The sequence below is a fragment of the Engraulis encrasicolus genome, chromosome 9 (genome assembly GCF_034702125.1).
Source record: "Engraulis encrasicolus isolate BLACKSEA-1 chromosome 9, IST_EnEncr_1.0, whole genome shotgun sequence".
NCBI classification, from domain to species: Eukaryota; Metazoa; Chordata; class Actinopteri; order Clupeiformes; family Engraulidae; genus Engraulis; species Engraulis encrasicolus.
Window position 1 is genome coordinate 42826628 of NC_085865.1, and position 12500 is coordinate 42839127.

At 42.8% G+C, this 12500-nt stretch overlaps 1 protein-coding gene across 1 annotated transcript in view; it reads right to left on the reverse strand.

Annotated features, from left to right (window-relative positions):
- The window catches only part of LOC134455288 (uncharacterized), a 29846-nt gene extending 19679 nt beyond the window's left edge, over nucleotides 1-10167 (reverse strand). The window contains exons 1-6 of the mRNA XM_063206309.1: nucleotides 10112-10167; nucleotides 8981-9042; nucleotides 8415-8555; nucleotides 8044-8261; nucleotides 7800-7953; nucleotides 7381-7485 (exon numbers count right to left, since the gene is read on the reverse strand). Coding sequence (XP_063062379.1) covers nucleotides 7381-7485; nucleotides 7800-7953; nucleotides 8044-8261; nucleotides 8415-8555; nucleotides 8981-9026 — 664 coding nt within the window. The 5' untranslated portion in view covers nucleotides 9027-9042; nucleotides 10112-10167. The remainder of the gene's footprint in view (nucleotides 1-7380; nucleotides 7486-7799; nucleotides 7954-8043; nucleotides 8262-8414; nucleotides 8556-8980; nucleotides 9043-10111) is intronic.
- Between the last annotated feature and the right edge of the window lie 2333 nt (nucleotides 10168-12500).

Sequence of the window (12500 nt, forward strand, 5' to 3'; positions counted from 1 at the left end):
ACTAATGAACCAGTAGCATTGCTAGTGTGTTTGTCTGCACATGTGTGTGTTTGTATGTATTGCGTGTGTTTCCGAGCATGTGTGTCGGCGTGTGTGTGTGTGTGTGTGCCCGCGCGTGCATGCGTGAGTATGGGCGTGAGTATGTGCGTGTGTGTGTGTGTGTGTGCATGTGTGAGTGTCTGGTATGTGCATGTGTGGGAGAATGATGTATTGTAGCATGTGTGTGTGTGCGCGCGCGGCATGTGTGCGTGTGTGTGTGTGTGCGCACGTGCGGGCGCGTGTGCGTGCGTGCGTGTGTGTGTGTGTGTGTGTGTGTGTGTGTGTGTGTGAGAGTGTGTTCGTGTGTGCGTGTGTGTGCGTGTGCGTGTGCGTGTGTGTGTGTGTGTTCGTGTGTGTGCATGTGTGTGTGTGTTTGTGTGCGTGTTTGTGTGTGTGTGTGTGTGCTCAGCAGCCAATGTAGCAGCTCAGTGCGTGTTCCAGCTGCGGTGGTGGTCTTTCACTAAGCTTGCCATGGCAGCTGCCAGAGACAGGGCACAACCAGCGCCAACCATCACCCCCTGCCACTACCACAACCACTACCCTGCCCCTCCTTTCCTCCCTCCTCTCTTCTCCTCCTCCATCCTATCCTCCTCTCTCCTCCCCAGCCACTACTACTACCCTGCCCCTCCTTTCCTCTCTCCCCTCCCTCCTCCCTCCTCTCTTCTCATCCCTCCCTCCTCCAGTCCATCCTTTTCTCTCCTCCCCCATCCTCTCTTCCCATCGCCAGTCCTCACCTCCCCTTCCAATTTCTCTTCCCCTCAGCTCCTATCTATCCCCTGCTCCCCCATCCTCCTCCGCCTCCTCTTCTGTGGTCCTCCTCCTATCCTTCCTCCTCCTCCCCCGTCCTCCTTTCCCTCAGCTCCTATCTATCCCCTGCTCCCCCATCCTCCTCCGCCTCCTCTTCTGTGGTCCTCCTCCTATCCCTCCTCCTCCCCCGTCCTCCTTTCCCTCCTCCTCTGTGGCCTTCTTCCCCTGCTGAGGCTAGAGAGGGGCTGGAGACGCGTGCCTCCTCTCTCTCTCTCTCTCCAGGGTTGGAGTGATCAGCTGGCATACAGGGCATTTTCCCGCTGGGTCCTCAGGGGCCTGATGCTTTTGTTTTTTGTTTTGTTTTGTTTTGTTTATCATTATTTTCTCCTTAGACCAGCACACATTTAGATGGGATGGCCCATTGCTGCATCTTTAATACTGTCTATAGAAAGTGGACTGTCGTGAGTGTTAGTGGGCTTATCTATTCCAGTAATGCCCGGGCTGATTTTTCTGATCCCATTCTAGCCCAGCCTCTCTGCCCACCATCTTCCCCCCAAACCCAGCCTTTAGATGGAATGACCCAATGCTGCATCTGTGTGGGTTTTTGAACATTCCATAAAAATAATGTTTTCTATAACAATGCAAGATTCTAAAATTCCAAATTGTATAGTATGGCTCCCAGAATTATATAGAACTTTCACTGCCCGAACATTCCTGTCACACCGGTGTGACGATACACTCTTAAATATGTAGAAAGTGGACTGTCATGGGCTGGTGTACGCCAGAAATACCCGGGTTGCTTTTCTGGTCCCAGTCCAGATCCCTCCCTCTCTCTCACCCTCAACCCCAAACCTCCTCCACCACCTCCACCATCACCGCCACCACCTCCTCCACCGTCACCTCCTCCACCGCCACCTCCACTGCCGCGGCCCCTTCGGCTTGCCGAGAGCCAGAGCCAGCCCAGCGCCCAGCCAGAGATGCCATCTGATGCAAGTCTATCATAATGAAGGTCCAGCATGGGGCTAAATGAGTTTCCACCTCCGCCGCGCGAGGGGCTAATGACAAAACAGCTCCCTCTGCTCCGGGCGCACGGCTTGGCTTTGGCTTTGGCTCGCATGGGCTACACACACTACACGCACACACACACACACACACACACGCCAACACAACACACACTTGCACACACGCACACATGCACGCACGCACGCACGCACGCACACACACACACACACTTGACAGGCTCTTGGCTTTATGTTGTGTTGTGTTTTTGTTGTTGTTTTGGTTGGGACATATGGAGCTTGGCTTTATAAAAAAAATAATAATAAAATGAAGAATTGAACTGGCTGGGTGGTTTTGTGGCAGGAGGTGCAACAGTTAAAGACACCGAGAGAGAACCCATTGCCCCTGACACCCACCACACCATGGCGTTGTAGCCAGCATTCATGCAGAGATCCACACTGTCTACACACCAAGTCCAAACTCAGAACCAGAAATAGCTGCAGTATTGTATGTCATCCAGCACATGTCCTGATGGCTCCTCTTTTTGCTCTGGTTGTTGCACGCTGTAAAACATTGCAACCAGTTAAACGTAAGAAAGTAAGTTGCCCTGCTGCCTTAAGTTTGTAGGATAACTCAACTTCAGGCTTTCTCGTGTTGAGTTCACTTAAAAACTTAAGGCAGCAGGGCAACATACTTTGTTACGTTTAACTGACTGCAATGGTTGTCATGGAAGTAGTCAGACTTACTGTTTCCCATCAGCATATTCCCATGCGCTCATTCACGGGCCTTTTATTTAATTTCACCTCTATGAATGCTGCATTCACAACCATGCCGTGATTTGTAACACCTTTTTTATAGATTTATATTAATTTGCAACACCTTTTTTATAGATTTATATTAATTTGGAGGATTTAATGACTTAAATGGCAAGCGATCAACTAGGGAGGGGAGGGGCGAGCAAGATGCATTTATTTGGGCGAGGTTTTTGGGGTGGGTATGGGGATTGCCGAGCGAACGCAATGTTTCCATAGCTTACTTTTTTATGGTTCCCAAGTTTATCCAAATTAGCTTAAAGGATTGATAATTCTTCTGCTAATATAACACTGTTACCCGGGCCCTTAACTGTGACTTGTCTTTTTCTAGGTTTTGTTCTACCAGTAAATAGGGGGCTTGGTTGTGGAAATTAAAAAACACAAAATCGCATAACAAGGAATTTTAATTTGATTAATTCATTGTTGTGGTTCAAAGATGCGGCGCCGCGGCACGGCACACGCTACGGCAGCCATGACGCCTCTATGTTATTTGTTCCAGTGACTAATGACAATTTATGCCTTGACAATAACATCCCTAAAAAGCAGCCCCTCAGAGCGAGTTTCGCCTTGAAATCACGGGTGAGGCGAGTCAAAGCTGAGGGGGAATAAATAACCTCCTAATTCCCCCAGACACCAGGCTACTGGTGGCACACACATACACGCACATTCAAACACACACACACACACAAACAAACACGCACGCACACATACATGCACACACAGCACACGCACACTCGCATGCACACGCATGCAAACGCACACGCGCACACACACACACACTGCAAATTAAGGGGGTCTTCAAACAAGATGAAAAACATTAGAATTAAGGTGAAAAGTACTCAAAACAAGTGAAAAAATCTGTCCATGCAGCAAGTGAAATTCACTTGGTAAGATTTCTTAAAATAAGATTTCCGAAAGACTTGTTTCTAGATTTAATGGAAGCATTTGGAAGGCTTAAAACAAGACAAATATGCTCATTATGAGACGAAATGACTTGGGTTTCAACTTTTTCTAGCCCTAAATTAAGTGAAATATACTAAATACTAGATTAAATTTCTTGAAAAGCAACCGTTTGCAACCTCAAAATGAGTGAAACATACTGAAAACAAGCATATCAAAATACTGGTTTTAAGATTATACATCTTGAAAAGCAACTTTTCGCTACCTCAAAATGAGTGAAGCATACTGAAAACAAGCATATTAAAATACTGGTTTTAAGATAATACATCTTGAAAAGCAACTTTTTGCTACCTCAAAATAAGTGAGATGTACTGAATACAAGCATTTACACTTTTTCCTTTGGCAAATTAAGCTCAATATTAGTAAAGGAAACACTAAATGTAGAGTACAGTATTCCAGAAAGACTGAATTCTGTCTTAAACCAAGATCCATGATGATCTTGAAACGAGGCGGTCTTCATGCTAAAACTAAACCTTAAAAGCATTTTCACAATATACAAAAAAACACAACCAGAATGACTTGTTAACATAATTAACATTTATTATTTCCTCTTTGTTCACACAAAATCACAGTTGTCGGCATTTCCCAACATTGCACTCTGATATACAGGCTTTGAATAAGTCTCTTTACATTTCTCAGTCCTTATGAAACAGCATTTTAACATTGTATGCTGAAATACAGGATAGACAGATCAGACACATTCAGACAGTGGCTGGGTTGCCTGAAAAACGTTTCTGCTCACTTGCACCACTTCAGGGACTATGGTGAGTAACTCAATTTTGTTTGGGACTGGGCTATATGTTTAAGACATAACTTGGATGTACTGGGACGCCAGTAATATAAGGAAATTAAATTCTCAGCCCTTATGAAGTAGCAATTTTCCACTATTGCAACCTGAAATACAGAATTTGAAAAATCTTAAGGGATACCCCACTCCCATTTAAAATGAGCCACTCACCAAAGTCCCTAGACTTGGATAAGTGAGCAGGAGCTTTCCAGGTGAACCAGCCATTTTGCTGCTTTGCATTGCATCCTGAATACAGGCTTTGAATACATCTCTTCACATTTCTCTCAGTCCTTCTGAAGCAGCATTTTAACATTGTATGCTAAAATACAGGATGGGTATAACTAAAGGGATACCCCACTACCAGGTGAAATCGAGCCTCAATTTGGCAGCAAAAACGTTTGAGATCGTAACCTTGGAGTACAGTCCTTATGAAGCAGCATTTTAACATTATATGCTGAAATAGATGATAGGTAAAACTGAAGGGATACCCCACTCCCAGGTGAAATTGAGCCTCAATTTGGCAGCAGAGACAGTTGAAATCATAACCTTAGAGTACAGCAACTACTTTATGCTCAGCAAAGCAATTGTCACCTATATTAACATCTTATTTGCTGTGATGGTGGTTGGCAGCACAAAGACTGTTTAAGATCCTGTCGTGTACCTTCAAAAGACCTTCTCTATGCTACTCTTTGATGGGTCACATTCAGACAGTGGCTGGGTTGCCTGAAAAACGTTTCTGCTCACTTGCGCCACTCCAGGGACTATGGCGAGTGACTCAATTTCGTTTGGGACTGGGGTATATGTTTAAGACAAATAACTTAGATGTACTGGGACGCCAGTTATATAAGGAAATTAAATTCTCAGCCCTTATGAAGTAGCGATTTTCCACTATTGCATCCTGAAATACAGAATTTGAAGAATCTTAAGGGATACCCCACTTCCATTTAAAATGAGCCACTCACCAAAGTCCCTAGACTTGGATAAGTGAGCAGGAGCTTTCCAGGTGAACCAGCCACTGCCTCAATTTCACTTTGGGGTGGGGTTCACAATTCCCACCTCTTACGAAGCAGCATTTTGCGGCTTTGCATTGCATCCTGAATACAGGCTTTGAATACATCTCTTCACATTTCTCTCAGTCCTTATGAAGCAGCATTTTAACATTGTATGCTGAAATACAGGATGCGTATAACGTAAGGGACACCCCACTCCCAGGTGAAATCGAGCCTCAATTTGGCAGCAAAAACGCTTGAGATCACTTTGCTGCTTTGCATTGCATCCTGAAATACAGGCTTTGAATAAATCTCTTCACATTTCTCTCAGCCCTTATGCAGCAGCATTTTAACACTGTATGCTGAAATACAGGATAGGTATACCCCACTCCCAGGTGAAATTGAGCCTTGAAATAGTAACCTTAGAGTACAGCAACTACTTAAAGATGGTAATATAGGTGACAATTGCTTTGCTGAGCATATTTGCTGTGATGGGGGTTGGCAACACAAAGACTGTTTTAACCCAGTCTTGTACCTTCAGAAGCGCGCTCTCTATTCTGCTCTTTGATGGGTCACATTAAGACAGTGGCTGGGTTACCTGAAAAACTTTTCTGCTCACTTGCACAACTCCAGGGACTATAGCGAGTGACTCAATTTCGCTTAGGATTGGGGTACATGTTTAAGACAAACAACTTAGATGTACTGGGACCACAGTAATAAAAGGAAATTAAATTCTGACATTATGAGGTAGCGTTTTTCCAACATTGTATCCTGAAATACAGGCGTTATTAAGGGATACCCCACTCCGAGGTAAAATTGAACCACTCAAAGTCCCCATATTCGGATAAGTGAGCAGGAGAGTTTTCCCGGTGACTCAGCCACTGCCTCAATTTCACTTTGGGGTGGGGTATTGGTCAAAAACCAACAACTTAGACCCACTGAATAATTACAAAAAAACAGCAACAGCAAGTATGTGAGGCGCAATGTATAATAGTAGGCCATCAACACCAACATCCCTTCTGAAAAATCTTCCTGCTGGAGGGTTGTAACAGGTACGTTACCCACAGCCACGATGGTAGTTGAGCCATCAAACAGCAGAGCTGGGGAGCAGAGTGGACGCTTCTGCAGGTAGAGGGCAGGGTCTTCATTTGACTGGAGCAAAAAAAAAAAAAAAAAGAATGTGCAGAGAGAAGACAAACAAATGTTTAACGTCGGCAACTTGCAGATTTTAAAACTTTAAGATTCTAAAAACATTTATTTACAATAGGGGAGGGAGGAATGCATCAAGAAACACCACACAACTTTTTTATTGTCCTGAAATGGCTTGGAACTCAAGGTTTTGCGTCACTGGCCAATTCCCTCATCTGGTGGCCCTGGCCCCGGCTGATGGGGGCATCTAGACTTCTAGGCTAAACAATAGCAGCAGCTCGCTGCCGAGAACTGGCTGTTAGCTGACTAAAATATCATGCTGACATAACCAGCGAAAATAACAAATGAGACTGCATATAAATGGATGAGCCAATTGAGGTGAGAAGGGGATTTGGACAAGGAAATAAAAATCGCTTGTAAACAATGGAAAAGCCCCTTCAAAAAGGAGAGCTGAACGCCTCAAGAGCAAAGATGTGGGTTCAACCTTCTCAAAATAAGCAGTAGCCTTTAATATGCATATCTCCTCGTTCTCCTTACTGGAAATGTGCAATAAAAACGGGGGTATACCGAGAACAAGTCATATCAAACATCCCGTGTAGGGAAATGCAGAACATGATTGCAGTTGTGTGAACGACGAAGGAGGGAACTCATGAGCAAGGGAGAGAATCGCACATATGAGAATTGAAAAAGACTCTTAGAAGTGGAGAGAGCTGGTCAGCTCAGCAGTTATCAGCAGTAAGTGTCAAAAACAGCTGACTGCACAGGGTAACAGACACATCATGTAATGAATGTAGTATAGATTAATAACAGACAAGCTGATGCAAAGTTTTAGATTTTTTTTCTTTTACAGTTCTGTGAATGAATGAATTTGCTTAAATCTGGGGAAATATTTGCTTACCCTCAGTATGAATAAGTGCCTCACTGCAAGCAAGCTTCTTTGGTGGCAAAACGGATGAGGGGAAGAGGGGTGGCAGTGCATTGAAGAGGGCCAGTGTGAAATCCACTAAAGAATAGAAAGAATGGTCAGAATGCTGTAAACCCATTGATGCTGGACATGCATTGTGCAACATTGGTCCTGGCGCTTCACAACATTCAGGGTCGTGAGATTCGAGACAATTTTATGAAGTGTCTTGGTATGTTAAGAGTTAAATGAACACATTCCAATGCAAGATGAGGGTCTTAACATTTAAATACAACTTATTGCATGTTTTTATGTGCTTCAGAGGCTAATATATTTAGGTCTTTATATTCTGAGGGCAACCTTTCTTAAAAATGACTTAGGCATTCACTGCATATAGATAGGGAACAGTAACTTACCACTGCGAACATCCAAAGGAAAAGGGGGTTTGAGGACTTTCTTCCACACGCTGTAGAACTGCACCTTCGTGCAGAATTCTGTCCATCTTCCTCTTACGTCCTCGATGTATCTGCGGTTAGTACCATCTACTATGCGCCGTAGCTCATCCATGGCCTGAAACATCATAAAACACTTACTGTGTTCAAAACGCTTACAACATACACAGCAATTGAGGTTCAGATAAGAAGAAAAAAACAAACATACGTTTTGAACATCTTTAAAGCATGGATATGCATCAAGGATTTTTGCAGGTCGGTCTTCTTCCTTGGTAACATCTGAATCGATAAAGGCCCGCCTTGCTTCGAACTCGAGGTCCAGAATTTGCGCCACATCATTTTGATTGGGTTTTGCATTGGGCTTGTTGTACATGTTGCTCAAGGTTTTGTAGTGTCTGGCCTGCATCTTCAGACTGTCGAGACCCGCTTAAACAATAAACGAAGACATTTCAATGTTAACATTGTAACACCAGTGAAAATTTAAAATACAAATAAAATAAAATGTTTAAATACAAATAATGTTTTGCAAAACTTATAAACAAGGTCTACAGGCTGAGAAGTGTGCTGAGGAGGGCTTACCAGCAACATCTTTTGCAGGCATGGTTGGTGAAGCAATCACAGTCATGGGTGCCGGTGAGGAAGACCTGGATGATGGAATGGCTGCTTTGGTGCCACTCTTTGTCTTTTTTGGCACAGGGGGATCTCGTGCTGGGGACGCTTCTTGAGAAATAATAGGGGATAAATACAGAAAAATTATAATCTCTTAAAGGGACACTGAGATTTTTAGTTGTTTATTTCCAGAATTCATGCTGCCCATTCACTAATGTTACCTTTTGCATGATATTTACCGCCACCATCAAATTCTAAGCATTCATTATGACTGGAAAAAATGCACTTTTCATACATGAAAAGGGGGATCTTCTCCATGGTCCGCCATTTTGAATTTCCAAAAATAGCCATTTTTAGCTGCAAAAATGACTGCTTGGACCATACTAGAAAATATGTGTTTGTTACTCAGTAAACTTTCATGTAAAGATCAAATTTGACAATAGGCAACACAGTTTCCATGATCAGCATAGTTGCAGTACCTTTTATGACCATTTCCTGCAGTGTCCCTTTAACCTAAAAAAAAAAAATTGACTTACCTTCCAATACCGAACGAGTGGCTTCATCAAAGCCATCCATTGTCATCAGGTTAGGCGGCAGGCTATACCAAAAACACAAAGCCAGAATTAATTAGCGGGGGAAAACGTGGATATCCATGCACACTCAATACCTACACTCTTCTGTAGTCGTGCAGACAGCGAGCGAGTCGTGATGGAAAATTCCAGACTAGGATTAGAGTTCTAGCCAATTGGTTTGCAAGACTTCGGTCTAACAACAATCCAGTCGGTGTGCCCCAAGCCAGGCCGTGCCCTCACGCAACACCTTTGAAAGTCGATTATAACCAGGCTATCGTGCGCCCACTCTCGGACATAGCTACTGCTAATTTTAGCAGCAACATACACACATTTGCTCACAAATAAAACCTTTTGTGTATGCTCGGAATATCATGCATAAAGTTGGTTATTCAAATCGGAAGCAGATGCCCGCGGGCGTTGCTAACTCTAAAGTGGCCGCAAAATTACAGGACTAGCAACTCTGCTAGCAGTGCCACATACGGTTTGAGTGTCAGCCATAACCAAAAACATGCGGTTTGAGTGTTAGCCATAACCAAAAACGTTCCGTTTGGGTGTTAAGCTATAACGATAAAACATGAAAGCGATAAGAAAGTACATGCATCTAATGAAGATAACCGTGTGTGTATTCTCGGAACATCATGCATTTGGTTGTTCAAATCGGAAACAGATGCCCGCGGGTGTTGCTAATGCTAAAATGGCCGCCAAACGACAAGGCTACAAACTCTGCTAGCAGTGCCCCATTATTAGTCAGCTAGAAAAAAACATGCTGTTTCAGTGTTGGCCAAAATATACCACAGCGATAAAAAGTACATGCATCCAATAAAACTAACATATACCATCATATGAAGTACGTACACACTTCTGGTTAATAACGCGAACATGTTTGGGTTGGGTTTCACCCCACCACATAATCCCTTTTTCAAAACTGGAAGTTGGCAGCCATGAATGGACGAGCAAACGCCAGCTAGCGTGCTAAGTAAGTGACCAGTCCAGTCGACTTGAGAAACAGTCACAGGAAATCCCTTAATAAAACGCGATGTTAGCGAGAAAATAACAATTATATATGTATATATATTAACGTTTACGCTCCCTTACCTTGATTGAGCCACTCCTTCGCCTGTCTTCTTCGTCTTCCAATACTACTACGTAGACTACGTAGAGCTCTACGTGAGGGTACCTGAGGGTACTCTCGTGGTTTGAAACTCAACCTTGAACTCCCACTTGCACTGACGCAATCGACGTTGGAACGTTGGGTGACGTAAACCGAGGATGGGAATAAAATATAATGTAGTATGACCTTTTAAAAATATTAAACGTTTTTCACAACAACATATTGATCATATTAAAATAAATTAAGTGAAACGAAACTGAATATGTTTCCTTTTAAAATAATAAATACAAATGACTATCCACCCCAGTGATCCACCCCACGTCACCAGCCAGCTTCAGTGCAGTCAGGATAAGAATGATATTGATGAATGAATGAAATGCGAAAGTTGACTGGCACCATGGCTGCTTGGAGGTGTTGGATTTGTTTTGTCTTTGTTGCGCTTAGTCTTACAGTTTTATTAAGCCATATCAATGCAAGTCATAGTCGCAGCCCGGATGTTTGGGTTTACTGTGGTATCGATGGATGTGAAAAGGGCTTTTCAACTCTTTCAACTCTTTTTTTCGCCACATTAACCTGGGGGGGGGGGGGGGGGGTAATTACCAAATAGCCTACCACAATAGCCCTGATTTTCTGATGCTACCACATGTTTAAAGCACTGCTGTGTATTTTTTTAATTTTATTTTATTTTTAAACATGTGTGAAAATGAATACACGTTTAATATTAACACACTTTTCATCTAGCTCTTGACTTTTCTAATTATAAATATTGCTAATGTGTCACAATAAGGTGGTGTAAAGAGCAAAAGGGACCTAAGAGACAAAGGTCAAGCAAGTTGGATGACCCAAGTGAAAACAATAAATCGGTTAACTTTATGTGCATGGCACCAATTTCAAATCAGATCTACATGTTGCTACTATGCTTAGAAAATTGTAGGCCTAATGTGGGTTTATTATTCAGGGCCAATACCCTCTTCCATCATAACTGAAGTTTCACATGTGAAGAAATATTAACCACAACAGCATCAATGTTATGGTTGATGTTTTTTTGGTTCATGCAAATTTCTCTTTGCCTCTTTGTAAGCATAGGCTTCACTTGTGGATACCAGGCCCTCAAACAGACTTCATGAAGACTATTTCTGACCAGTTGAGCAGAAACATGCACATCAGTACCCTGCAAAACTCATTTTTCAGGGCTCTGGCAGTGCTTTTCTTGTGCCATCTGTCCCAAGGAAGGAGATGGTGATCCCGCTTCTACATTTTAAAACCGTTCTAGTCTCATACGTCCCCTGTAGCGGCATGTCTCTTGGCATCTCGTCCATGACCTGGACACTCTGCTTCTTGCCACAGCACACATTGGTTTGGTATCTTGGATGAATAACAGCTGAGAAAATTTAGTGGGTGATAGACACCAACCCATGGTAACTCCAGGGGTGGGACATTGAAAACATGCATGTGACCAAAAAACAGCCAGAAAGGATGGAAAAAGAGAGATAGGCTGTTAAACCACCTACAGGATAACTCTGTTTTGGGGCTTGCTTATATTACCTTTACCATTTCTACCTTCTATTTGTTAAATTTGCACAACAGTAGTCAAATGGACTCGCAGTGTTGCTTCCTAACTGGACAGGCTGATATCACAAAAGTGACCCACACTGAACATTGTGACATAAGAGACAATGCGTTTACCCCTTTGCGCAGAGCCTATGATTTAACCTTACACTCATAATGCTCCATGATGCTTTATATTAACAGTTATGAATAACTATGAATCTAGCTTATAATGCTTTATAAATCCAAGGGTGTCATTAGTGCTCATGACTGGCTATAAACTACAGGCTGCCTGATGGGGCTTATATGAGTACCTATACCCCTCTTTGCACTGACCTGGATGATAAACTGTCATAAGGGCTCATACGATGCTATAATGTTTCATGTGAGATCATAAGTCGTCAATGTGTGCTCTAAGTAAAGTGAAGTTCATATGCATGCATCTATAATGCACTGTATAATGCACATATATAATGCACCATAATGTACTGTAAGACCCATCAGGCAGCCTGTAGTTTATATCCAGTCATGAGCACTCATAATACCCTTGGATTTATAAAGTATTATAAGCTAGATTCATGGTTATTCATTACTGTTAACATAAAGCATCATGAAACATCATCGGTGTAGTCGTAATGCGTTGTAAGTAATTATAATGTGCATTATAATTTGTTATAAATGCGCTCATAATGCGCTATAGATATGGGCTTCATAGCAAGTGTTACCCATTTGCCAAATGCAATGTAATGTAATGTCAAGACTCTTGCAATTTTGAACAAACATTTGTCATTTCCTTAAAATCCGAGGAATAAAGTGTATTTTAAG